Raw genomic sequence first — 26,195 nt, 5'->3', positions numbered from 1 at the left:
TGTGTGTGTGTGTGTGTGTGTGTGTGTGTGTGTGTGTGTGTGTGTGTGTGTGTGTCTATACAGTGGGGAAAAAAGTATTTAGTCAGCTACCAATTGTGCAAGTTCTCCCACTTAAAAAGATGAGAGAGGCCTGTAATTTTCATCATAGGTACACGTCAACTATGACAGACAAATTGAGAAAAAATAATCCAGAAAATCACATTGTAGGATTTTTTATGAATTTATTTGCAAATTATGGTGGAAAATAAGTATTTGGTCAATAACAAACGTTTCTCAATACTTTGTTATATACCCTTTGTTGGCAATGACACAGGTCAAACGTTTTCTGTAAGTCTTAACAAGGTTTTCACACACTTTTGCTGGTATTTTGGCCCATTCCTCCATGCAGATCTCCTCTAGAGCAGGCGCAGTGGTCTAAGGCTGACTAAATACTTTTTTCCCCCAATGTATGTGTGTGTAAGGACTCACCTCCTCGCTGTATTTGGAGACATAGGAGTAGATCTCGTTAAGAGCACTGAGCATGTTAAACTCTGTGGAGTGGAGCCTGGCCTGCTCTGCCAGGTAGGCATTCATGTCCTGGTCACTGATGGCTGGCAGACGGTTAATGTCGGCATAGTACCTGGAGGCACATACAGGGGGCGACACTCAGTATCAACATGCACAGAGACCACACATTCTATACCAAAATGCTTTACTGGAAAGTTGAGGCTCATTTTCTACATATTAGTCACATTTTACGAGTACATATGTAATACTTAATATACGGCAAGTGTATCCAGGACCAGAACAGTTTGTGTGAGGGGTAAGAAAACAAGGATATAGAATTGTATGTGGGCAATTCCACAATAACAGAATTGTGCTGAGACTCAGATGTTTTAATTACAATGTATGCCAAACAAAAACCATTGATTTCAATTTTTTAATAATATAAAACTCTATGCACAAGGACTACTTTTAACAATTTACACAACATTTTACAAAAACACATTTACTGGAAGAACTGTGCAAAATGCTAAGTTTAGTAACATAATTTTTGTAAAATCTCCCTCAGTTTTCTATGTGTCCACGTTTTTTCAAAAAACTCTTAAATACCTGCTCCGAATTATGATTCATCGATGTCTGCAGAAAGAATGTGGTGTCATCTATGACATGACACATTGACTTTGAAAACATCTATTTTGGTTATTGAACTACAGTAAGTGAAGTGGATTTACACCCGGTAACAGAATTGTGGTAAAGGAATTTCAACATGGGTCCCTGATCTGTACACAGAAATGCAATTATGGATTTTCTTCATGATGATGTATCCTAAATACTGTAGGTACACAAAGGTATAGATAGATATGCCATATCCTCCTTTGCATATTTGGGTATTATTCTACACACTTGCTATTATTTTAATGAGCTCTGCCCCCAAACAAGACCAAATTTGGTTGGTCAGGATCGGACCAAATCTGAACCAATTACAGACGTCTATGTTTCACAAGTTTGGACATCAAAGTACAGCACAGTAAAGTAGAGTTCAGTACAATAGAGTACAGTAGAGCACAGTACAGTTCAGTAGTAGAGTATAGTACAGTACAATACAGTACATTATAGTGTGATCTACTGTGTACTGTACTGAACTCTACCTAACTGCACAGTACTGAACTATACTTTTCTTTACTGTACTCTATTGTGCTGTACTATACTGTGCTGTGCTGTCCAAACTTGTGAACCCAACTGTGATTTGTGACTACTATGATTTCCAATTGTATCCAATTCAATTGCATAAATTCCGTTACCAATTTTTCAGAAATTCGATCACTAAATAATTGATATCAGTAAAAACACTATAGCTAATTGATAGGTCTACCTTTACTTGTTACTTTTGTGAACTTTCATTATCCTCCCTCCTCATGAGGGAGACAAATTAGAAAATATCTTAAAGATATGTGGGTTTTAGGTAGCAGAATTTCAAGGCACAAAGCAATGTTTCTTAAACTTAAAAGAAGGCAGAACATTTTCTCAGAAACTACATATAAGTGTTGATATTAGTTGGCAGGGGTCTTCAGTTCAACATTATTGTGTTTTGATGTATTTCTAATACCTTTTAAGACTTTTTCTGGTAGATGATTTCTAAGACCCCTTTTCCATCTGTTTGACCAGAATTCAAAGCCATTGCTTATTCCTAATTTTCAGGATGGAAAATGTTTGAAAAATGTACACTACCGTTCAAAAGTTTGGGGTCACTTAGAAATGTCCTTGTTTTCTAAAGAAAAGCAATTTTGTTGTCCATTAAAATAACATCAAATTGATCAGAAATACAGTGTAGACATTGTTAATGTTGTAAATGGCTATTGTAGCTGGAAACGGCTGATTTTTAATGGAATATCTACATAGGCGTACAGAGGCCCATTATCAGCAACCATCAGTCCTGTGTTCCAATGGCACATTGTGTTTGCTAATCCAAGTTGATCATTTTAAAAGGCTAATTGATCATTAGAAAACCCTTTTGCAATTATGTTAGCACAACTGAAAACTGTTGTGCTGATTAAAGAAGCAATAAAACTGGCCTTCTTGAGACTAGTTGAGTATCTGGAGCATCAGCAATTGTGGGTTCAATTACAGGCTCAAAATGGCCAGAAACAAATAACTTTCTTCTGAAACTCGTCAGTCTATTATTGTTCTGAGAAATGAAGGCTATTCCATGCGAGAAATTGCCAAGAAACTGAAGATCTCGTACAACGCTGTATACTACTCCCTTCACAGAACAGCGCAAACTGGCTCTAACTAGAATAGAAAGAGGAGTAGGATGCCCCGGTGCACAACTGAGCAAGAGGACAAATACATTAGAGTGTCTAGTTTGAGAAACAGACGCCTCACAGGTCCTCAACTGGCAGCTTCATTAAATAGTACCAGCAAAACACCAGTCTCAACGTCAACAGTGAAGAGGCGACTCCGGGATGCTGACCTTCTAGGCAGAGTTGCAAAGAAAAAGCCATATCTCAGACTGCCCATCTTAATCTTTTATTTTTATTGGCCAGTCTGAGATATGGCTTTTTCTTTGCAACTCTGCCTAGAAGGTCAGCATCCTGGAGTCGCCTCTTCACTGTTGAAAATGTATATTGGTGTCTCACTCTTACCTTTCTACCCAGCTCTTGTAGTTGGGGATGTCTTTAGCGTAGAGCAGCTTGTTGGAGGGCGAGTCCTTGCCCAGGCGGTGCTCTGACGTGGAGCAGGAGTCCATGAAGGTCTGGGCCACCACAGACAGACAGGCATCCGTGATGCTGCTCTTGTGTATGTCAAACACAAACTGGGGGTTCTTGATCACGTTCACCCAGAACCGCAGTGGAAGACTGAGAGAGAGCGGGGGGGGGGTAAAAAGGGGGAGAGAGAGAGAGAGGGAGGTAAAGAGGGGGAGAGAGAGAGGGATGTAAAGAGGGGGAGAGAGAGGGGGAGAGAGAGAGGGAGGTAAAGAGGGGGAGAGCAGGGGAGAGAGAGGGAGGTAAAGAGGGGGAGAGAGAGGGAGGTAAAGAGGGGGAGAGAGAGGGAGGTAAAGAGGGGGAGAGAGAGAGGGAGGTAAAGAGGGGGAGAGAGAGCGGGGGAGAGAGAGGGGGAGAGAGAGAGGGAGGTAAAGAGGGAGAGAGAGGGAGGTAAAGAGGGGGAGAGAGAGAGAGGGAGGTAAAGAGGGGGAGAGAGAGCGGGGGAGAGAGAGAGAGGGAGGTAAAGAGGGGGGGAGAGAGAGGGCAAAGGAATGAGTCAGTCAGAATCCACTCTCAATATTTTTCTTCACTCTCTGGGAGCCAGAATCCACCAACTATCAGTACTGTATTTCTCTCCTCTTTCTGGGTCACTCAAGTGAGGAGCTTAAGGCTCATAACTCCAGACAGGCAGAATCCAGTACTGTTATATTTTAGAATGTTTCTAACCGATGACTCAGTGTATCGTCCTATGATAAAGTTTAGAGTCATGTCTCTTTTGTAGAACTAAGTGATACACAATGATACACATTGCATCCTATATTATACATCATATTATAGATCCATCCTATCATTCCTATTTTACATCTTTCAGGTTGCTCACCAGTTGCTCTTCCATGTGTGGCGGACATCTTGGTCGTGGATGCCGTGTTTGTCTGCCTGCTCGTCCAGGAAGTCAAACATGTATTTGATGGCGAGGGGCAGGGCGCTACCTCGGTGGACGGTACTGAACAACGTCTCAAACAGGTCGTCCACAAACTTCTGCAGGGTACCCTGGGTAAAAACAATGGACACACTAGTTCAGACATACATGAACTCACTGAACAACTGATTTCCTCAATGAATAGGAAAGAACCTAGGGAAACAAAAGTCTGTCACTAGCCACACTTTGTAAAATGTATGTAAACATACCAACAGGAACTGAAAGTAAACTACTGTAGTATAATTGAAATATGGAGAGACAATGCAGTGTGTTGGTATATAAAGAAGTATTTACTATGTACTCCTGAGTGGCGCAGTGGTCTAAGGCACTGCATCGCAGTGCTAACTGTGCCACTAGAGATCCTGGTTCGAATCCAGGCTCTGTCGCAGCCGGCCGCGACCGGGAGACTCATGGGCGGCGCACAATTGGCCCAGCGTCGTCCAGGGTAGGGGAGGGAATGGCCGGCAGGGATGTAGCTCAGTTGATAGAGCATGGCGTTTGCAATGCCAGGGTTGTGGGTTCGATTCCCACGGGGGGCCAGTATAAAAAAATATGTATTCACTAACTGTAAGTCGCTCTGGATAAGAGCGTCTGCTAAATGACTAAAATGTATTTAAGCCGGGTGTTACCTTGGTGGCCAGCAGCCTGGTCAGGTATATCTCAGAGACCATCTTGCTGCCGCGGTCTCCCTCCTTCTGGTCTCCATGCTCGTGGTTCTTGACCAGGTGCCACACCTTGACCCCACTCTCCAGGTCAGGGGTTATCATAGGGGCACGGGAACGCAGACTGTCTGGACTACCTGTGTACCGGAAGGATGAGTCTAGAGTGGGAAAGAGAGAGAGAAAAATAGATAAATTAGACACTTGTAAATGTTCCAGGTTCTGTGCTCTTTTCCCTTGTCCTGTTCAGTTTGGAAATACAATAGTAACACACACACACACACACACCTCTGCTCTAATTTGCCTGCAGGTCTGTGTCTGTCTGCTGGCCGTCGATGTTGATACGTGTCTGTTTGGCCTCTGGAGTGCAGGAGCAGCTCCCTTTCACTAGACTAGATGGATCCTAATAAAATACCAAAGATGAAAGGAGCCATGCACCTCTTTAATATTTCATTAAGTCCAGACAGTGGAGGGGCAGCTGTCAGCCCAGCTCCCCCTCTCTCTCTCTTTCATATCATCCCTCTCTCTCTTATCATATCACTCTTTCTCACTCGCATATCATCTCTCTGTCTCTCTCTCTTCCTCTCGCTCTCTCTTTCATGTCATCCCTCTCTCTGAATAGATGTGTGAGAGAGAGAGACAGAGAGAGAGAGAGAGAGAGAGAGAGACGTGGCTCTCCTTAGCTCCTCTTATAAGGAATCATAATTGTCTCTTTCCTGCAGTCGCCATACTGTAAGGGTCTCAGTCACAGTCCTAATCAATGTATCAAAAGATGTCTAATATGTAAAGCACTCCAGCCATCCTCCCCTGTCTGCCCTCTCTTCTCTCCCCCCTTCCCATCTCAGTTCCCTCATTCCTTTGACACTAAGGAGTGGTGCTCTTCCTCCTCTCTTCCTCTACAGTCTTCCTTATTAGCAGTTATTTCCTTCCCGGCAGTGTGTGTGTATGTCTATTTTGAGTCTGTGAGAGGTCTCGTGGGACTCTAGATCAGTGTCAGACCTCTCTCACCTGGCTTCAAAGGGCAGCGCGGGACAACAATGCCCCAGAGCACTACAGCGACTTTCGTCTCTAAGTGGTATGTTCTAAAGACCAGCAGCAGTGAACAGGGTCTTTAGGGTGGCCCCTGGGGACCTTTGGGCCTGGCAGGGTGTGTGTGTATGTCTCTATCTCTGTGTGACAGTGGGGTGGATTGAGGTCTCAAATCCCATCTTATGCCACTGTCAAGTCCCTACCCCTCTCTTTCCTCCTTCCTCTCCAGGGGGGCAGATTACTCTCTTCCCTCTGTCTTCAGCTCTGTAACCACTGTATCAGGCTTCAGGCTACCTGAGGTGGGTGTGAGGGCCGCAGGTGTGTGTGTGTGTTTGTGAGGCGTCAGGGGGGAATGTGTAGCGGGTTATTGGGGGGCGGGGGACTGCTGGCACGGTAAATTGAGGCGAGATGCTAAGTGCTGAACGTTAAATTGATATGAATCAATCAGCTGGGTGTTGGGCACATCTGTGCCCGCTGTGCCAGGCTATGATTGATGGGGGACCGGGCTGGAGCCAGAGGAGGAGCGGCTGTTTTCTAAAGCAGTACAAAACACACACACACACACACACACACAAACACACACTAAAAAGGAACACCCCCATTCACCGCCTCATTGCTATTTCATGAGTTTGGTAAAATATTCAACAAGCTCTTTGTAGTAAAACAGATTGAAGCAACCCTTGTGGCTATGAAAACAGGATGGAATACTGTTGAGGATGGAATACTGTTGAGGATGGAATACTGTTGAGGATGGAATACTGTTCAGGAAGGAATACTGTTGAGAATGGAATACTGTTCAGGACGGAATACTTTTGAGAATGGAATACTGTTCAGGAAGGAATACTGTTGAGAATGGAATACTGTTCAGGAAGGAATACTGTTGAGAATGGAATACTGTTCAGGAAGGAATACTGTTGAGGATGGAATACTGTTCAGGAAGGAATACTGTTGAGGATGGAATACTGTTCAGGACGGAATACTGTTGAGGATGGAATACTGTTCAGGACGGAATACTGTTCAGGACGGAATACTGTTCAGGACGGAATACTTTTGAGAATGGAATACTGCTCAGGAAGGAATACTGTTGAGAATGGAATACTGTTCAGGAAGGAATACTGTTGAGAATGGAATACTGTTCAGGAAGGAATACTGTTGAGGATGGAATACTGTTCAGGAAGGAATACAGTTGAGGATGGAATACTGTTGAGGACGGAATACTGTTGAGAATGGAATACTGTTCAGGACGGAATACTGTTGAGAATGGAATACTGTTCAGGAAGGAATACTGTTGAGAATGGAATACTGTTCAGGAAGGAATACTGTTGAGAATTGAATACTGTTCAGGAAGGAATACTGTTGAGAATGGAATACTGTTCAGGAAGGAATACTGTTGAGAATGGAATACTGTTCAGAAAGGAATACTGTTGAGGATGGAATACTGTTCAGGAAGGAATACAGTTGAGGATGGAATACTGTTGAGGACGGAATACTGTTGAGAATGGAATACTGTTCAGGACGGAATACTGTTGAGAATGGAATACTGTTCAGGAAGGAATACTGTTGAGAATGGAATACTGTTCAGGAAGGAATACTGTTGAGAATTGAATACTGTTCAGGAAGGAATACTGTTGAGAATGGAATACTGTTCAGGAAGGAATACTGTTGAGAATGGAAAACTGTTCAGGAAGGAATACTGTTGAGAATGGAATACTGTTCAGGACGGAATACTGTTGAGAATGGAATACTGTTCAGGAAGGAATACTGTTGAGAATGGAATACTGTTCAGGACGGAATACTGTTGAGAATGGAATACTGTTCAGGACGGAATACTGTTGAGAATGGAATACTGTTCAGGAAGGAATACTGTTGAGAATGGAATACTGTTCAGGACGGAATACTGTTGAGAATGGAATACTGTTCAGGAAGGAATACTGTTGAGAATGGAATACTGTTCAGGAAGGAATACTGTTGAGAATGGAATACTGTTCAGGAAGGAATACTGTTGTGAATGGAATACTGTTGAGGACGGAATACTGTATGCCTCACTGCCACTGAACCAAACTTAGTTTTGATAGTTTAGGTTGGTAATTTGAAATATACTGTTGGTTTTGTTATTGGTAAATTAGTTGAGAGAAGTGTGTGTATGTGTGTGACTTTGTGTGTGTGTGTGTGTGTGTGTGGAAGAGAGGGAGGGTCTCCAGGCGACTGACAACAACCTATGGGGGTTCTCATTCAATCCCAGCCCTGATAATTGTCCATCCACGCTCCGTTCTCACTTCCCATTGGTGTAAAGTATAATTCACAGTGAATAATTACCCAATCACACACTGCCGTTGGATGCGGTTCTCTGTGTCTGGGGTTGGGCATGGGACCAGATGGGACACCCTGTGGATCACCGCTGTGACTGTCATCAGTGTGTGTGTCTGTGTGTCGGACCATTATACCCTGGCTCCAGGCTCAGTCTGGCATCCTCATTATTATACTTGATGGTTAAAACAAACACCTCTCTCCATGTCTCCCATCGGCCTTCTCTACTCTCCCCCTCTCTCCCTGCATCCCTCTATCCCCCCCGTTCCTGTTTCTCTCCATCCCTCTGCCACCCCTGCAGTATCTGTGCTGAGGCAAACTGCAGCAAACACTGTCGGGAGGAGAGAGTACGGTAAACAATGCCTCCACAGCAAAGCATAGACGCTCCAAACAGAGCTGGTCCTAGCTAGGAGGATTTTATTGTTGCTCACATTGTGGCTCTGGACAAAAGTGTCTGCTAAAATGTCTACAAACTAATCTAAGTCTAATTTTTCTATCAGGTCTGCTCCCATAGGCTTACACAGTGAACACTTCTATCTCAAACCCCTCCCCTCCTCTTCCCATGTTAATCTATTATGTAACAGGTGTTTGTTTGAAATGGTCCAAAAGAGGGAGGAGCTAAGGCAGTACAGTACTTATCATAGAGATGTATAATTTTCTATGTCGCTCTATGGTACTCACCATATCTGCTGATGGAGGTCCTGGAGATGCTGGCTAATGGGGGGATGTTGTAGGAAGAGGTCTGTTTGGGCACCAGAGCCACCACACAGCGGTCAGACACCTGCAACAACACAACAGAGAACGTTTTGATAAGATAACATGTTTAATCGGCAATCTACAGGTGTACTGCTCACAGATAACATGTTGAATGTACGCAGTACACATTGATCTGCAACCCTGGTTTGTCACCCTCTGTCTCTTTCTAAGATATACGAACACATCCTCACATGACATCATTTCCTCCCTCTCTAACTCTATCCCTCCGTCCCTGTACTCTGTCACGTTCTCTCCATTCAGCTTCTTTCTCTGCTCTCTCTAAAGCCCTGTGGGATTTCTCTGAAGACCGTCTCTGTAAGAAACGACTCAAATGCCTCCGTGATGACTGTTATTCCCATCCCTCCCCAGCCATTAGGGAAGGAGGAGCGGGTAGAAAGACAGAGCTAAAGCACGGTGGAGTGAGGGCTTCCCACTGGCATGTCTAGCGAACAACCGCCTCCGCCTCATTGTCATCACAGCAGTGATGGTGTCGCTTCAGCTCAGAGAGAGAGAGAGAGAGAGAGAGAGAGAGAGAGAGAGAGAGAGAGAGAGAGAGAGAGAGAGAGAGACAAAGTATTGTAAAAAAAGAAAAGAGAGAAAGTGAGACAGAAAATGGACGGTAAGAAAAAGAGAGCCATAATATACAGTATATATATATATGTACAGTGGGGAAAAAAAGTATTTAGTCAGCCACCAATTGTGCAAGTTCTCCCACTTAAAAATATGAGAGAGGCCTGTAATTTTCATCATAGGTACACGTCAACTATGACAGACAAATTGAGAAAAAATAATCCAGAAAATCACATTGTAGGATTTTTTATGAATTTATTTGCAAATTATGGTGGAAAATAAGTATTTGGTCACCTTCAAACAAGCAAGATTTCTGGCTCTCACAGACCTGTAACTTCTTCTTTAAGAGGCTCCTCTGTCCTCCACTCGTTATCCTGTATTAATGGCACCTGTTTAAACTTGTTATCAGTATAAAAGACACCTGTCCACAACCTCAAACAGTCACACTCCAAACTCCACTATGGCCAAGACCAAAGAGCTGTCAAAGGACACCAGAAACAAAATTGTAGACCTGCACCAGGCTGGGAAGACTGAATCTGCAATAGGTAAGCAGCTTGGTTTGAAGAAATCAACTGTGGGAGCAATTATTAGGAAATGGAAGACATACAAGACCACTGATAATCTCCCTCGATCTGGGGCTCCACGCAAGATCTCACCCCGTGGGGTCAAAATGATCACAAGAACGGTGAGCAAAAATCCCAGAACCACACGGGGGGACCTAGTGAATGACCTGCAGAGAGCTGGGACCAAAGTAACAAAGCCTACCATCAGTAACACACTACGCCGCCAGGGATTCAGATCCTGCAGTGCCAGACGTGTCCCCCTGCTTAAGCCAGTACATGTCCAGGCCCGTCTGAAGTTTGCTAGAGTGCATTCGGATGATCCAGAAGAGGATTGGGAGAATGTCATATGGTCAGATAAAACCAAAATATAACTTTTTGGTAAAAACTCAACTCGTCGTGTTTGGAGGACAAAGAATGCTGAGTTGCATCCAAAGAACACCATACCTACTGTGAAGCATGGGGGTGGAAACATCATGCTTTGGGGCTGTTTTTCTGCAAAGGGACCAGGACGACTGATCCGTGTAAAGGAAAGAATGAATGGGGCCATGTATCGTGAGATTTTGAGTGAAAACCTTCTTCCATCAGCAAGGGCATTGAAGATGAAACGTGGCTGGGTCTTTCAGCATGACAATGATCCCAAACACACCGCCCGGGCAACGAAGGAGTGGCTTCGTAAGAAGCATTTCAAGGTCCTGGAGTGGCCTAGCCAGTCTCCAGATCTCAACCCCATAGAAAATCTTTGGAGGGAGTTGAAAGTCTGTGTTGCCCAGCGACAGCCCCAAAACATCACTGCTCTAGAGGAGATCTGCATGGAGGAATGGGCCAGAATACCAGCAACAGTGTGTGAAAACCTTGTGAAGACTTACAGAAATCGTTTGACCTGTGTCATTGCCAACAAAAGGTATATAACAAAGTATTGAGAAACTTTTGTTATTGACCAAATACTTATTTTCTACCATAATTTGCAAATAAATTCATAAAAATCCTACAATGTGATTTTCTGGAAAAAAATTCTCATTTTGTCTGTCATAGTTGACGTGTACCTATGATGAAAATTACAGGCCTCTCTCATCTTTTAAAGTGGGAGAACTTGCACAATTGGTGGCTGACTAAATACTTTTTTTCCCCACTGTGTATATATATATATATATATATATATATATATATATATATATATATATATATATATATATATCTGCCATTTAGCAGACCATTTTATCCTAAGCGACTTACAGTCATGTATGCGCGCATACATTTTACGTATGGGTGGTCCCGGGAATCAAACCCACTACCCTGGCATCACAAGCGCCAATGCTTGACCAACTGAGCTACAAAGGACCCGTGAGATAGGAGGAGACAGTGAGAGTGACAGAGAAGAAGGGCTCAGTGGAAGTCAGCCCTCCAATCAATCTCTATTGTCTACAGTATTCTTCCAAAAGGTTATTTGGTGTGTCTGATCTCTCCCATTGATCTCAACTACACTGAGCTACAGTGGCTTGCGAAAGTATTCACCCCCCTTGGCATTTTTCCTATTTTGTTGCCTTACAACCTGGAATTAAAATTGATTTTTAATCATTTGATTTACACAACATGCCTACCACTTTGAAGATGCAAAATACTTTTTTTTTGTGAAACAAACAAGAAATAAGAGAAAAAAAAACAGAAAACTTGAGCGTGCATAACTATTCACCCCCCCAAAGTCAATACTTTGTAGAGCCACCTTTTGCAGCAATTACAGCTGCAAGTCTCTTGGGGTACAGTGGGGAAAAAAAGTATTTAGTCAGCCACCAATTGTGCAAGTTCGCCCACTTAAAAAGATGAGAGAGGCCTGTAATGTTCATCATAGGTACACGTCAACTATGACAGACAAATTGAGATTTTTTTTTCTCAGAAAATCACATTGTAGGATTTTTAATGAATTTATTTGCAAATTATGGTGGAAAATAAGTATTTGGTCACCTACAAACAAGCAAGATTTCTGGCTCTCACAGACCTGTAACTTCTTCTTTAAGAGGCTCCTCTGTCCTCCACTCGTTACCTGTATTAATGGCACCTGTTTGAACTTGTTATCAGTATAAAAGACACCTGTCCACAACCTCAAACAGTCACACTCCAAACTCCACTATGGCCAAGACCAAAGAGCTGTCAAAGGACACCAGAAACAAAATTGTAGACCTGCACCAGGCTGGGAAGACTGAATCTGCAATAGGTAAGCAGCTTGGTTTGAAGAAATCAACTGTGGGAGCAATTATTAGGAAATGGAAGACATACTGATAATCTCCCTCGATCTGGGGCTCCACGCAAGATCTCACCCCGTTGGGTGAGCAAAAATCCCAGAACCACACGGGGGGACCTAGTGAATGACCTGCAGAGAGCTGGGACCAAAGTAACAAAGCCTACCATCAGTAACACACTACGCCGCCAGGGACTCAAATCCTGCAGTGCCAGACGTGTCCCCCTGCTTAAGCCAGTACATGTCCAGGCCCATCTGAAGTTTGCTAGAGTGCATTTGGATGATCCAGAAGAGGATTGGGAGAATGTCATATGGTCAGATGAAACCAAAATAGAACTTTTTGGTAAAAACTCAACTCGTCGTGTTTGGAGGTCAAAGAATGCTGAGTTGCATCCAAAGAACACCATACCTACTGTGAAGCATGGGGGTGGAAACATCATGCTTTGGGGCTGTTTTTCTGCAAAGGGACCAGGACGACTGATCCATGTAAAGGAAAGAATGAATGGGGCCATGTATCGTGAGATTTTGAGTGAAAACCTCCTTCCATCAGCAAGGGCATTGAAGATGAAACGTGGCTGGGTCTTTCAGCATGACAATGATCCCAAACACACCGCCCGGGCAACGAAGGAGTGGCTTCGTAAGAAGCATTTCAAGGTCCTGGAGTGGCCTAGCCAGTCTCCAGATCTCAACCCCATAGAAAGTCTTTGGAGGGAGTTGAAAGTCTGTGTTGCCCAGCGACAGCCCCAAAACATCACTGCTCTAGAGGAGATCTGCATGGAGGATTGGGCCAAAATACCAGCAACAGTGTGTGAGAACCTTGTGAAGACTTACAGAAAATGTTTGACCTGTGTCATTGCCAACAAAGGGTATATAACAAAGTATTGAGAAACTTTTGTTATTGACCAAATACTTATTTTCCACCATAATTTGCAAATAAATTCATAAAAAATCCTACAATGTGATTTTCTGGAGAAAAAAAATCTCATTTTGTCTGTCATAGTTGACGTGTACCTATGATGAAAATTACAGGCCTCTCTCATCTTTTTAAGTGGGAGAACTTGCACAATTGGTGGCTGACTAAATACTTTTTTTCCCCCACTGTATGCACGCACCACTTTTCCGTTAAATTACAGGTTGCAATGTAACAAAATAGGAAAAACTCCAAGGGGGATTAATATTTTTGCAAGGCACTGTATAGGAGGATAATGTGAGCTATAGGAGAATAATGTGAGGTGTGGGAGGATGATGTGAGGTATGGGAGGATAATGTGATGTATGAGAGGATGATAGGAGGTATGGGAGGATAATGTGAGGTATGGGAGGATAATGTGAGGTATGGGATGATAATGTGAGATATGGTAGGATGATATAGGAGGATGGCTCTACTCTACTCCAGAAGAGAATCATTTCAACCTGGGCTCTCTGACTACCTCTCTGTCTTTGTCTTGGAAGAGGCACTGCCGTTTCTGTGTCCACAGTCTCACCAAGCCACAGCCATAAAAGTTAGTGTTCTAAACCATGGCACTTTCATTTGCTGTACATTTACTGTACATTGCACTGCTAATCACAGTTGTGAGGGTGTTTTTGTGTGCACTCTTTCAAACTGGATGGACAAAATATTTCACAAAAATACACCATTGTTCCTATCTGAAGCCCTCTCTGACATTTGCAGCCAGCCCAGTGGAGGGATTTGAGTTTGAGAGAAGTGAGAGAACAAGAAGGACAAACATCCAGTGGTGTGAAATCACCAAGCAGCCACAGGCTCAAAGAAAACCTCAGATTCTATTTATTTTCATGTCATATAGGAGGAGAGCTCCTTTCCCCCGACCCCTCCTGACTTTTACCCTCTATAATGCTTCGGCTGGGTCGCCTCTCTCCTCTCTACTCTCTCCTCCCATTACTCAACTGCTAATGACGTGGCCCCACAATGCACCAATAGGGGTGTCTCTCCCCTCTCCTCTCCTTCCATCTCTTCTCCCCCTCTCTCTTCATCTCTCTTCTCCACCCCCCTCCCTGACTAATCTCTACCAGGCCATTAGCTGTGGTCCCAGCCAGGGTTGGGGTAGAGGCCACAGCTAGCTACAGCTCCAGCAGACAGGGCCCACTCTAATAGCCACATCGGAGAGACACTTGAAAGGACAGAGGCTTAAGGAGGATTCTTCTCAGAAATTGATGCCACACCGCCCGCCCTCTTAGGGGGAAATTAAAAATGCTCTTTCGAAACCTCTTTCCGCCGGCTCTGGATTGTGAAGACCTCACTCTTCTTCCTCTCGACCCTAACCTATCCTCTCCCCCTCTCCATCCTAACCTTCTCCATTTTTTCTGAAGCCTCTGCTCTCTCTCTCACTCCTACAAGCTCTGACAGTAGTGACACCTTGGAAGGCCCCATTACCGTTTCTTCCCACACTCTCTCTTTCTGTCAGGGATTGGACATTGACTCTCTTCCTCCCTCTCTCCGCCCTCCGTCCTTCAGGGCCACCTGATCCCCTGGCCACCTGATCCCCTGGCCCCAGCCCAGCTTAGGATGACTATCTATCACAGATTGGACTGGGCTGTAGCTTAGTCACACAAAACTAACTACCTGACAGGTCTTTAATATAGAACGTAAGGTTATTAAGATTAAAGGGTTATTGGTATATTACATGAAACTCAAATGATCTAAACTGTGTTTTTATCAAACGAAATAGTGGCTCAGAGCATTCTACGAAAATGACACATTGTGTGTTGAGAGTCAAGTCCCACTGTGTTAATTTCTATTGGAAATATCACTCAACCTGCTGCAATACCAGACGCCAGTCATTTGATCCCATACCAACTGTCTTGGCTCATAAAGGAACCTGTGGAGAGGAGAGGAACACTCTCTTCACTATGCCTGCCAAAATGTTGATCTAGATTTCCTTTTCTGTTGGAACATATTTTAAAAACTCGAAGTCTGCCTGTTGGGTGTTGTTTGTTCAGATGACAACAAGGGATGAGCCGCCACAGAGAATCAGATTGATGGAAAGATATATAAAAACTGTAGGAAATGATAATATATCCAACTATCTGTTGTGTCTGTCTGGGTTTGTCTAAAATAGACCCAAAACATCCCAGTGCAGGTTCTCTGTCGGGGAAGTGTGAAACTGAAGCCCCTGGTGAAGTCATGTCGGTTCCTCCACAACACAACACCAGTAGGACAACACAAGGTCAGAGCCAGAATGGAGGCACAGTGACAGGGCTCTAATAATGTTTTGGCCCAGTTCAGCCGACTACACTGCAGGAGGATGGGGCCAAGGCATTTCATGGAGCCATTTCCCTCAGTCACATTTCTAGCTGTACCCCTGGCAAAAGCCACCCATGTAGGCACAGCAGACGAGAGATAAAACCAAGGTAAGTAGAAAGTAAATCTGACAAAAATCACTGCACTTTTGCCAAAGATGTAATCCATTGAATTGCAAACACCTAACTGCAATGACTTTTAAGCGATCTATTTGCAGTTTAAAATTTCACTAACACCTCACATTGGAAAACATCCACAGCTCTAAACACCAGCCTTCCCACACAGTTTATGATAATTTCCTACAGTTTTAATTTGAATTGCTAATCTTGCCCTATGCCTCACGCCACTGAAGCCCATGCTATGGTAAATGGGTGTGTCTGCCACCTCTGGTCTAGCCTGGCCTAGGCCCTGCTCCCCTGGGAACTACTGGACAAGTAATGCTATTCACAAGATGGAAGGTTAACAGCCTCACCTCGGAGGATGACAGAGAGAGGGAGAGGGGGTAAGAGGGATAGAGGGAGAGGTAGCAACAAGAAGGAAAGGGAGGGGAGAGACAGGAGCGTAAGAGGAACATTGGGAGAGGTAGAGGCGCGAAGAGAGGCAGAGGAGAGAGAAATGGAGGGAGATAGAGTGCAAAAAGTAAGTAAGAGCTGGGCTGATGAAAAGAGAGAAGGAGAGGGAGATAAAGAGGGATAGAGAGATAGAGGAAGAGGTGAGATAGAGAGGGATAGAGAGATAGAAGAAGATGTGAGATAGAGAGGGATAGAGAGATAGAAGAAGAGGTGAGATAGAGAGGGATAGAGAGATAGAGGAAGAGGTGAGATAGAGAGATAGAGGAAGAGGTGAGATAGAGAGGGATAGAGAGAGAGGAAGAGGTGAGATAGAGAGATAGAGGAAGAGGTGAGATAGAGAGGGATAGAGAGATAGAGGAAGAGGTGAGATAGAGAGGGATAGAGAGATAGAGGAAGAGGTGAGATAGAGAGATAGAGGAAGAGGTGAGATAGAGAGATAGGGGAAGAGGTGAGATAGAGGAAGAGGTGAGATAGAGAGGGATAGAGAGATAGAGGAAGAGGTGAGATAGAGAGGGATAGAGGAAGAGGTGAGAGAGAGATAGAGGAAGAGGTGAGATAGAGGAAGAGGTGAGATAGAGGAAGAGGTGAGATAGAGAGAGCGCAAAGAGAGAGTTAGAGCTTGGCTGATGAAAAGCTCCATTTGACAAGGAGGAAGACTAATCAACAGAGAGATCAAAATCAGCAATCAGCCAGGCACTCTCCTATCTCATCAATCTTTTATCTCCTCTCCTCTGCTCTGCTCTGGCCGACAATCTGTGTGTGTGTGTGTATGTGTCTGAGAAAGTGTGTGTGTGAGAGAGTCTAGAGATTCATTCAGTTCCCCTGAGCTCAAACTAGCAAAGGTAGCTACTGAATAGAGATGCTACTGTACAGTCTCATTTTAAATGCATTTTATGTTTTTAATTTCAGTTGCAGGAGCTGAGGGTGAGGAGGTGGTCTGTATTTCCATATCCAGGGTATGTAAACGATCATCTCCCATGTGATAGGGCAAGTAAATAGCAGAGCATCCCTGGTTGATAGGAGTTCCATGAATTCTAATGCATCTCAGTCTGGTCCCTCTTCTACGTGTGAGAATTAGCAGAGTCACATGGGTGAGGTGCAGCGTAAATCTGAATATCTAAATATTACACAGCATAGGCACACTTCTCCATCTCTCTCTATTCTCTCACTCTGGGGATTAATGAGTTGGGCTCTCTCTTTGTGCCAGGCGGCGCACGCTTCACAGATGTGGCATTGTAGCTGCCAGTGGCGCACACACACACACACACTAGCTCATCAAAGCTGTAATGACAGTACACAACAAAAGAGGCTCCATCAATCCCCTTCTCCTCATCTACTCTCTTCCCCCCGTACTTTCTTGTCTCTACCCCCCCCCCCCCCATCTTGCGGCCTGTGTGTGTGTGTGTCTCATCTGAAGTGGTGTTGTGTTGTGTTAGGGCATCCTTATAAGAACCTCAGATCTGTGATCAATAGCCAGGCTTCAGATGTGCTATTGAGTGCTGAGGAGCGCTCCCTCTAATGCAGTAACGCGTGTGTGTGTGTGTGTGTGTCGTTGTGCCCTGCAGAGTCTACCATGGCTAATGAAGGAGACAGAGAGTGACACAAAGCAACAGAACAACAACAGAGACCTCGGAGGATGGAAGTTATCATATTGCACTTCTTCCATCAAGGATTATAGACTCAGACAGTCTCGGAGCGACTCGGAGAGCACCGGAGCTCAGGGGGAGAGAGAGAGGTTGTGACTGCTGAGAAGGTGAGGTAGCGGGTAGAGAGAGATGCCATCAAAAGGAACATAAAATTTGACATACAAATTAGGATCTGGCTAAAAATACTTGAATCAGTTATAGAACCCATTGCCCTTTATGGTTCTGAGGTCTGGGGTCCGCTCACCAACCAAGAATTCACAAAATGGGACAAACACCAAATTGAGACTCTGCATGCAGAATTCTGCAAAAACATCCTCTGTGTACAACGTAAAACACCAAATAATGCATGCAGAGCAGAATTAGGCCAATACCCGCTAATTATCAAAATCCAGAAAAGAGCCGTTAAATTCTATAACCACTTAAAAGGAAGCGATTCCCAAACCTTCCATAACAAAGCCATCACCTACAGAGAGATGAACTTGGAGAAGAGTCCCCTAAGTAAGCTTGTCCTGGGGCTCTGTTCACAAACACAAACAGACCCCACACAGCCCCAGGACAACAACAACAACAACAACACAATTAGACCCAACCAAATCATGAGAAAACAAAAAGAGAATTACTTGACACATTGGAAAGAACAAACAAATAAACAGAGCAAACTAGAATGCTATTTGGCCCTAAACAGAGAGTACACAGTGGCAGAATACCTGACCACTGTGACTGACCCAAACTTAAGGAAAGCTTTGACTATGTACAGACTCAGTGAGCATAGCCTTGCTATTGAGAAAGGCCGCCGTAGGCAGACCTGGCTCTCAAGAGAAGACAGGCTATGTGCACACTGCACACAAAATGAGGTGGAAACTGAGCTGCACTTCCTAACCTCCTGCCAAATGTATGACCATATTAGAGACACATATTTCCCTCAGATTACAGCGATCCACAAAGAATTCGAAAACAAACCCAATTTTGATAAACTCCCTTATCTACTGGGTGAAAAACCACAGTGTGCCATCACAGCTGCAAGATTTGTGACCTGTTGCCACAAGAAAAGGGCAACCAGTGAAGAACAAACACCATTGTAAATACAACCCATATTTATGTTTATTTATTTTCCCATTTGTACTTTAACTATTTGCACATTGTTACAACACTGTATATATACATAATATGACATTTGAAATGTCTTTATTCTTTTGAAACTTCTGAGTGTAATGTTTACTGTTAATATTTATTGTTTATTTCACTTTTGTTTACTATCTACTTCACTTGCTTTGGCAATGTTAACACACGTTTCCCATGCCAATAAAGCCCTTAAATTGAATTGAAATTGAATTGAATTGAGAGAGAGAGAGAGAGAAAGAAAGAGACTGCTCAGTGCTCACTATCTGTGGGTGACAGGGATGTGGAGGGAGGGTAGCAAAGGAAGTAGATAGAAGGTTAGAGGAAAAGAAAGTGGAGTGAAATAGAGAGAAAGAAAAAAGGAAAGAGAGGAGTAGGGAAAGAGACAGACAGTAAATCAGCAGGGAACCAAGTCCTCTATGAAGGACACCATGATGTCACATCTAATAACCCTGACACCTTGTGAATGAATCTACCTATCTTCTCCTCCTCTGGGGCAGCAGGTCTGAGAGAGAGAGAGGGCCTCTGGCCCCAGCCCCCCCTTCCCTTCCACACAGCCTCAGTCTGGCTCCAGGTTCTACAGGCTGTAGTCGGGAGCTCTGGGCAGATGGTCTCCCTGTCTGAGTAATGGGAGCCTGCTGACCCTCTGTACTGCGGAAAGACTCAAGTGCTCTGGAGAATCTCTCTCTCTCTCTCTCTCTCTCTCTCTCTCTCTCTCTCTCTCTCTCTCTCTCTCTCTCTCTCTCTCTCCTCATCTCTCTCTCTCTCTCTCTCTCTCTCTCTCTCTCTCTCTCTCTCTCTCTCTCTCTCTCTCTCTCTCTCTCTCTCTCTCTCTCTCTCTCTCTCTCTCTCTCTCTCTCTCTCTCTCTCTCTCTCTCTCTCTCTCTCTCTCTCTCTCTCTCTCGAACTCGAACTGCAAGTAAAGTCAGACCCTCTGAGATGTGGAGAGAAGTTCAGCGAGGTTGAGGCAGGGCTAATTGCCATGGTAACAGGTAAAGGACAGCCTAGTCCCTGAGCAGAGGCAGATTAAATATAGATAGCAGGAGTAGAGGGCCTCAGAGGAGTGAGAGAGAGGGAGGGAGTTCAAGAGATCAACATCAAGAGTGATGGAAAGAGAGAGAGTTGGAGGGAGAGAGAAAGAGAGAGAGGTGGAGGGAGGGAGAGAGAGAGAGCTGGAGGGAGAGAGAGAGGGGGAGAGCTGGAGGGAGGGAGAGAGAGACTACTGCGTGTATTTCTCCAAGGAGGACACTTTAGAGGTGCTCTCTCTCTCTCTCTCTCTCTCTCTCTCTCTCTCTCTCTCTCTCTCTCTCTCTCTCTCTCTCCCTCCCTCCCTCCCTCCCTCCCACCTGCGGAATAATTGCCCTCTATTATGTGTGAGTCATGCAGATCAGATCAAACCAGACTAGTGAATTCTAATGAGAGTCTGGAGGAGGAGGATTCAATGTCTCAAAGTCAGCAGTCTGAACATTACATTTCACCTACAGTACACTTGAGTGGCCTTTTGTAATTTAATTTCTATAAACTATCTACTGTATAGAATGGGTGTTCATAATGTAGCCGAATCCCTTGAACTCCAGAGAGAGACATACAGTGATACTGTACCATAACAAACTGCAATATATATATTTGATGTAGATGGGATAACCCTACCTGGCAATCAATGAGTGTGTTGAGTCTAGATATACGTAACATAGATCAGTTCACTGTACCTGGTAGTGCATGAGTGTGTTGAGTCTCTTCCAGTCGTTCTCTATCTTGGTGGTGATGTCCTCGTCCTGCAGCACCACGCGAGCCATCCGCCCCTGACGCCATTCTGACGGGACCAGAGAGAAGAGATGATGCATCAGTCACACTACCAGTAACACAATCACATGCAGACATACACACCAACACACACAAGAACATACATACATACTCATTTCACTGTAATGTCTGCACCTGTTGTATTCGGCACATGTGGCCAATAAAATTTGATTTGATTTGATTTGATACTCTCTAGTCTGTGTTATCCATCCACTATTGAAGCCTTTCCATCTTACAGTAATGCCTTTTTTATGTGGTGTGAGCCAATTCAAACGACTGAACAACACTGGTCTACTGTTTAAAGAGATTGACAATCATATCTGTTTGTCTCTAAGGGTGAAGCAATAAGGCCTGATGAGGTGTGGTATATGGCCAATATACCATGGCTAAGGGCTGTTCTTAGGCATGATGCAACATGAAGTGCCTGGATACAGCCCTTAGCCGTGGTATATTGGCCATATACCACAAACTCCTGAGGTGCCTTATTGCTATTATAAACTGGTTACCAATGTAATTAGAGCAGTAAAACGTTATTTTGTGTTATACCCGTCGTATACGGTCTGATATACCACTGCTTTCAGCCAATCAGCATTCAGAGCTCGAACCACCCAGTTTATAATAGCCATTACTTCCTCAAGCAAGATGAGACAAAAACATTAAGCTATTCTCTGACTGCGTCTTCATTTGCCCTGGTGTCACTGAGGAGAGGAGAGGCACACATACATCACAAGCTTCCAAAGGACTCTTGAGAAAACACATTATCCAAATGAAGCCATATCAACAGCCATTCGTTGTGCAGTTCTGTTCTACAGACTCACAGAGAGAGCACTCTGTACTCCACTAGGTAACGAGAGAGATGACGCCCGCCCGGATTGACGTGCATTTTAATTAAACATCACACACAAACAATTTCAATATGTATACACAGTCAGCCTCACCGGCGTAATTTGTGTCAGTGCTACTTATGTCGGCATGGTGGGAAAAAATGCATGCAGGAGAAGGACTAAGAGAGAAAATCGTATCCTTTCCAGAAAAGTGACTCAAGCGAAAGGGGAGAGGGGGAAGAGGAGGGGGGAGTAGATGGGGCACATTGACGGCTTTTCGTCTGATAATAAAATTATAATAAGGGTGTTGATATGGAAATGGATGGGCAGTGTCGGGCACCGTGTAGCGATCATTAGATTTTTCTACTCTGTTGACTGGAATGTATTACTTTGTGCCACTGCCAGCAGTGCCCCCCCCCCCCCCCAGTTAGTTCTGCCCGGAGACCACCGCCACCCCCCCCCCCCCCTAGTGTTACCTAGGTGATAGTGATATGGAGAGTGAGAGATAGTCTCCTGTTGTTGTTGCCAGTGTAGTTGAAGGGTGATTAGCACCTCTGACGGGAGGTTATTGTTTCTCTCACATTGGTGTGAAGGGAGAGCACATGAGAAGATGGGGAGGAGGAGGAGAAGGAAGTAGAGGAGAGGTGAAAGAGGCGGTGTTGGGTCTAGGGCTGGGGTGGAGTGGGGGGCTCTGTCAGCTCTTACCTGGGTCAGGCAGGCCACAGACTAGGGAGGGTGTAGGTGTGTCTCATCACCTTTGTGTGTGTATCGTGTGTGTCTCTCTATCTTACCCAGGTCCATGTCGACAGCGCGGGGCCTCTGTGAGTAGGGCATGTTCTTATAGCAGGTGTCCAGTATCTTTTCCTTGACCTGGGTGATGGTGTCACAGTTCAGCACCTTCACTGGGATCTCAGGGCTGTTCTCATTGTCCGGGTTCACACAGTTCAGGATCTACAGGAGAGGAGAGGTGGTCAGGGGGTGTGTGTGTGTCTTTGTATGTGTCAGCACCTGTGTGTGTGTGTTTAAACGCCTGTGTGTGTGTTTAAACGCCTGTGTGTGTGTGTTTAAACGCCTGTGTGTGTGTTTAAACGCTTGTGTGTGTGCATGCTCTGTGTGTGTGTGTGTGTGTGTGTGTGTATGTGTGTATGTGTGTGTGTGTGTGGGGTCCTGTCACGTTCCAGACGTCCCTCCCTCTGGAGACCTCTCTCATTAGCATCAGCCAGGAGCGTGGAGGGGGCTTTAGGAGATTTCCATGCCCGCCACCATCCCAAAATCTAATTTCACACCTTCCGCAGGACACCAATCTACAGCTTTGGTGGGGTATTAGCAGAATAATGAGCCCAGTTCCCTGTCAAAGCAATCAGAGCTAGCGTTGTCATGTCCTGACTGTGACTGACTGTCTCCACAAACCCCTGCTCTCCTGCTGGAGCAGGACTGGCACTAGCTAGGGTCATTAGCTATTCAGGACACTGAGGGAAGCAAAACATGATGGTGTGTGTGTGTGTGTGTGTGTGTGTGTGTGTGTGTGTGTGTCTGAAATATAGGGTATGTAGAGTCAGTAGAATCTGTGTATCAGTGTGTATCAGTCTTTGTGTGTGATTGCCTGAGTGGTACTGACCAGGGTTTTGTACTCTATCTGCTGTCTGATGAGCTTGTCTTCACTAAGGGAGTAGCGGGCCTCTCCAGTGATGGCATCTATTGGCCCCTTCTCCATCTGCTGCTTGATGGCACAGTACAGCATGAACAGAGGCTCACCAGAACACTCCTGGAGCGAGAGAGAGAGGTCGGGGAGAGAGAGCGATAGAGAGAAAACACATATCGATTAAGGATATCAAATATATTCTAACTGACACTTCTTATAAAAACCCTGGTTTACTAAAACTGGTAAACTGGAGATTGCATTAGACTCACTTTGAGGAACCTGTGAAGAAGGAAGGCGAACCAGTTGGTGAGCATCTTCTCTGCAACGGACTCCGTTCTGAAGAAGGAGTGAAAATAAGATTTATTTAGTTTGGATCGCCATTCAACATATTTTATTTATGCTGATGTTGCTTTCCCAAATAGCTCCAAAATCATTTCAGGGCAGACTCAGAAAACGATGGACTTATTAGAAGACAAAAAAAACTGTAGAAAGAGGGGGAATGAGAAAGAGAACAAAAAGCAGCCAGACAGTAGCATAAACAATAGATGAAAGGGTTACTCTCTTTCTCTCTCTTTCTCTCGCTCTCTCCCCCTCCCTCCTCCAGAGGACCAACAGTACTACTCCTGAATACCAACACTGCAATGCTTCATCTTCTGAGAGCTGGGCTAACCGTGCTGGGAAAGCACAAGTACACACTCTCTTCCTCCTCGGACTCCGTTCTTTCTCCACATCACCAGCCTAAGCTTCTCCTCTCCCCACAAACACTTCATTGACTATTGTCCAACTGTGTGATAGCGTGACTATGTAATTACCTCAGCTCCCACCTGGACATGCTACTAGCATTATTGTCCCCAATCAGAGTACCCTTGAGTGTGTGTATGTGTGTGTTTCTGAGTACTCTGAGAACCACTGTGCTTTACAATATCACGACTGTCAGCGGCTCGCCCCCCCCCCCCCCACACACACACATCAGACCCCTCTCTCCACCACCATCAGCTACAGGGCCATACAGGAGCCTGTTGCCAATTTACTTTGTGCGGCATTGCGAAAATGACCCTCTTAATGCGGCGGGAAATGACTATGATTACGTTGGGCTGCAAGCGGGGAAATGGTGGCTGGGCTGTAACGTGTAACAGTGGTGTACAGGGCTGAGGAGAGGAGAGGGATTTGCTAGGATGGGCTGGAGCTCTCGCTCTGTGACAGGTTATTTGAAGTGGGATGCACGAGGTTGATGGAAGGTGGATGGAGTTTTGTTCACCCCATTTCAGCTGCAGGATGAGAGGAAGAGGCACTACTGACAGCCGAAGTGTGTATGATTGTATGATTGTGCCCTCTTCTATACACACCAGGGGTTGGAACCGGTTGAGGGAACAGAACCTAAAATATTTTTTGGGGAGAAACAGAACCAGAACAGGGAACGAAAGTGATCTCTAGTGTTCCAAAACAGAACCGTTATTTTCAAATCTTGAGAACCGGTTAATAATGTCTAGTTTATAATTCAGTGAAGTTATGATGCTAGTAATAGCCTAAATACATTCCAACTCACGTCATGTCATGATGTTCAGCACCTCAAGCCAAGCCCCCTCCATATCCACGCGTCTCTCTCGCTCTCTTCCCACCCATGAAATTTCAGTCGCATCTCCCGCCTGCACTTATTAACCAATCAAACGTAAACAAGTAGCTTACCGTTTCATAGCAAGCTGTTCTATCCTAATTGGTGGAGTAAATGAATAAGCTCAATGTAAAAGGTATGTTGATTTCAAGAGTAAAAAAAGGTACGAAAAGGAACTATTTGAACCGTTCCTTTTTTTGGGTTGGAACCGGTTCAGAACTTCATTATGCTGGTCAGAACAAAAACAATAGGGGAACAGAACGATTGGAAAATAACTTAGATTCCAACCCCTGATACACACACCAACTCACACACACACGTGCATCCACCTACTGCCTCTCTCATCACTACTACTACTCTTTACTAAGTCTTCATCCTCAAAATCAATACGGACCCTCCATACTCTGTTTTGAAGCTGAATAAACCTACAAATATTGTGTTTTTGGACAAAGTGCACATACCCTGCATAATTGCTCCCCTCTCTCCTCCACAGAGAAGTATCCCCCCTCCCCTCCCCCTCATTGCCCCTCCTCTGATTCAGAGTGGAGTGTATAACAATAAGTTAATGGAAGCTATTAAGAGTTTTAATAAGCCCAGCAAGTCCCCATAGAAGGAAAGTCAAATAAAGGCTTTTGTGCGGTGCCATGTTGGGGCTCCTTAATATCTGTCCTCTGCCTTTCAATGGTTCACTGAGACTCCTCACTATGTTTCCCTCCTCCTCCCCCATCTCTCCATCCACTTCCCTCGCTCTTTTAGTTGAGTTCCATTAATGAAGATCAGGATTATCATTTTCCAACTGTGCATTAAGACTGGGGCTTGATGCTGGTAAATAGGTTGAGGGGGACCGATTAGTAGGCTGTGGAATGTCTTTAGAATGGAATAGTGCTAAACACAACATTCTAGTTCCCTAATAAGCCATTCTATTCTAGCAGCGCTCCGCATGGACGGGAATCTCATTAGAAAAACGCTGAAGAGAAAAAAAGAGTGAAAAGACTCAAGGCGATAGAAAACTTGCTACTGTTCTGTCTTTCCATTTAAAAATGGAGGAAGACTGAGAGAAAACAGAAAGCTTTAAGAGAGAGGGACAGAGGATGGAGTGAGAGATCAATGCAACATATCCAGGTAATTATCATTATAGAGTACAGAAGGCTTATGAAGGATGTCTCTAGAGAAAAAAAAAGGGATAAAGCTAGGTAAAGAGATGGAGAGAATGAGAGAGAAAGAAAGAGAAAAAGAGAGAGAAAGAAACAGAGAAAAAGAGAGAGAAACACAGAAAGAGAACACGAAAGAGCGAAACAAACTTACAACCAAAAAATTGTCTGACTAAAAGTTTTAAAAGCAGATTAACAAATTAAAATGGAAAGGTAAGTAGTTTAAAGTCAACAGATTGTCAAAACGTAGATACCATGTTCAGAATGCTTTTAGGGGAAAAACCATC

At 44.5% G+C, this 26,195-nt stretch overlaps 1 protein-coding gene across 1 annotated transcript in view; it reads right to left on the bottom strand.

Moving 5' to 3' along the window:
- The window catches only part of LOC311148133 (plexin-A2-like), a 212,543-nt gene that overhangs the window by 1,849 nt on the left and 184,499 nt on the right, over nt 1-26,195 (bottom strand). The window contains exons 24-32 of the mRNA XM_084185028.1: nt 23,415-23,481; nt 23,122-23,268; nt 22,295-22,454; nt 20,586-20,689; nt 8,841-8,940; nt 4,794-4,984; nt 4,066-4,235; nt 3,126-3,338; nt 469-619 (exon numbers count right to left, since the gene is read on the bottom strand). Of these exons, the coding sequence (XP_084041154.1) occupies nt 469-619; nt 3,126-3,338; nt 4,066-4,235; nt 4,794-4,984; nt 8,841-8,940; nt 20,586-20,689; nt 22,295-22,454; nt 23,122-23,268; nt 23,415-23,481 (1,303 nt within the window). The remainder of the gene's footprint in view (nt 1-468; nt 620-3,125; nt 3,339-4,065; nt 4,236-4,793; nt 4,985-8,840; nt 8,941-20,585; nt 20,690-22,294; nt 22,455-23,121; nt 23,269-23,414; nt 23,482-26,195) is intronic.

Source organism: Coregonus lavaretus (genome assembly GCF_964263955.1).
Source record: "Coregonus lavaretus genome assembly, chromosome: 20".
Classification (NCBI taxonomy): Eukaryota; Metazoa; Chordata; class Actinopteri; order Salmoniformes; family Salmonidae; genus Coregonus; species Coregonus lavaretus.
Note: the sequence above shows the minus strand (reverse complement) of the source record. Positions and strands in the feature narration are given on the sequence as shown.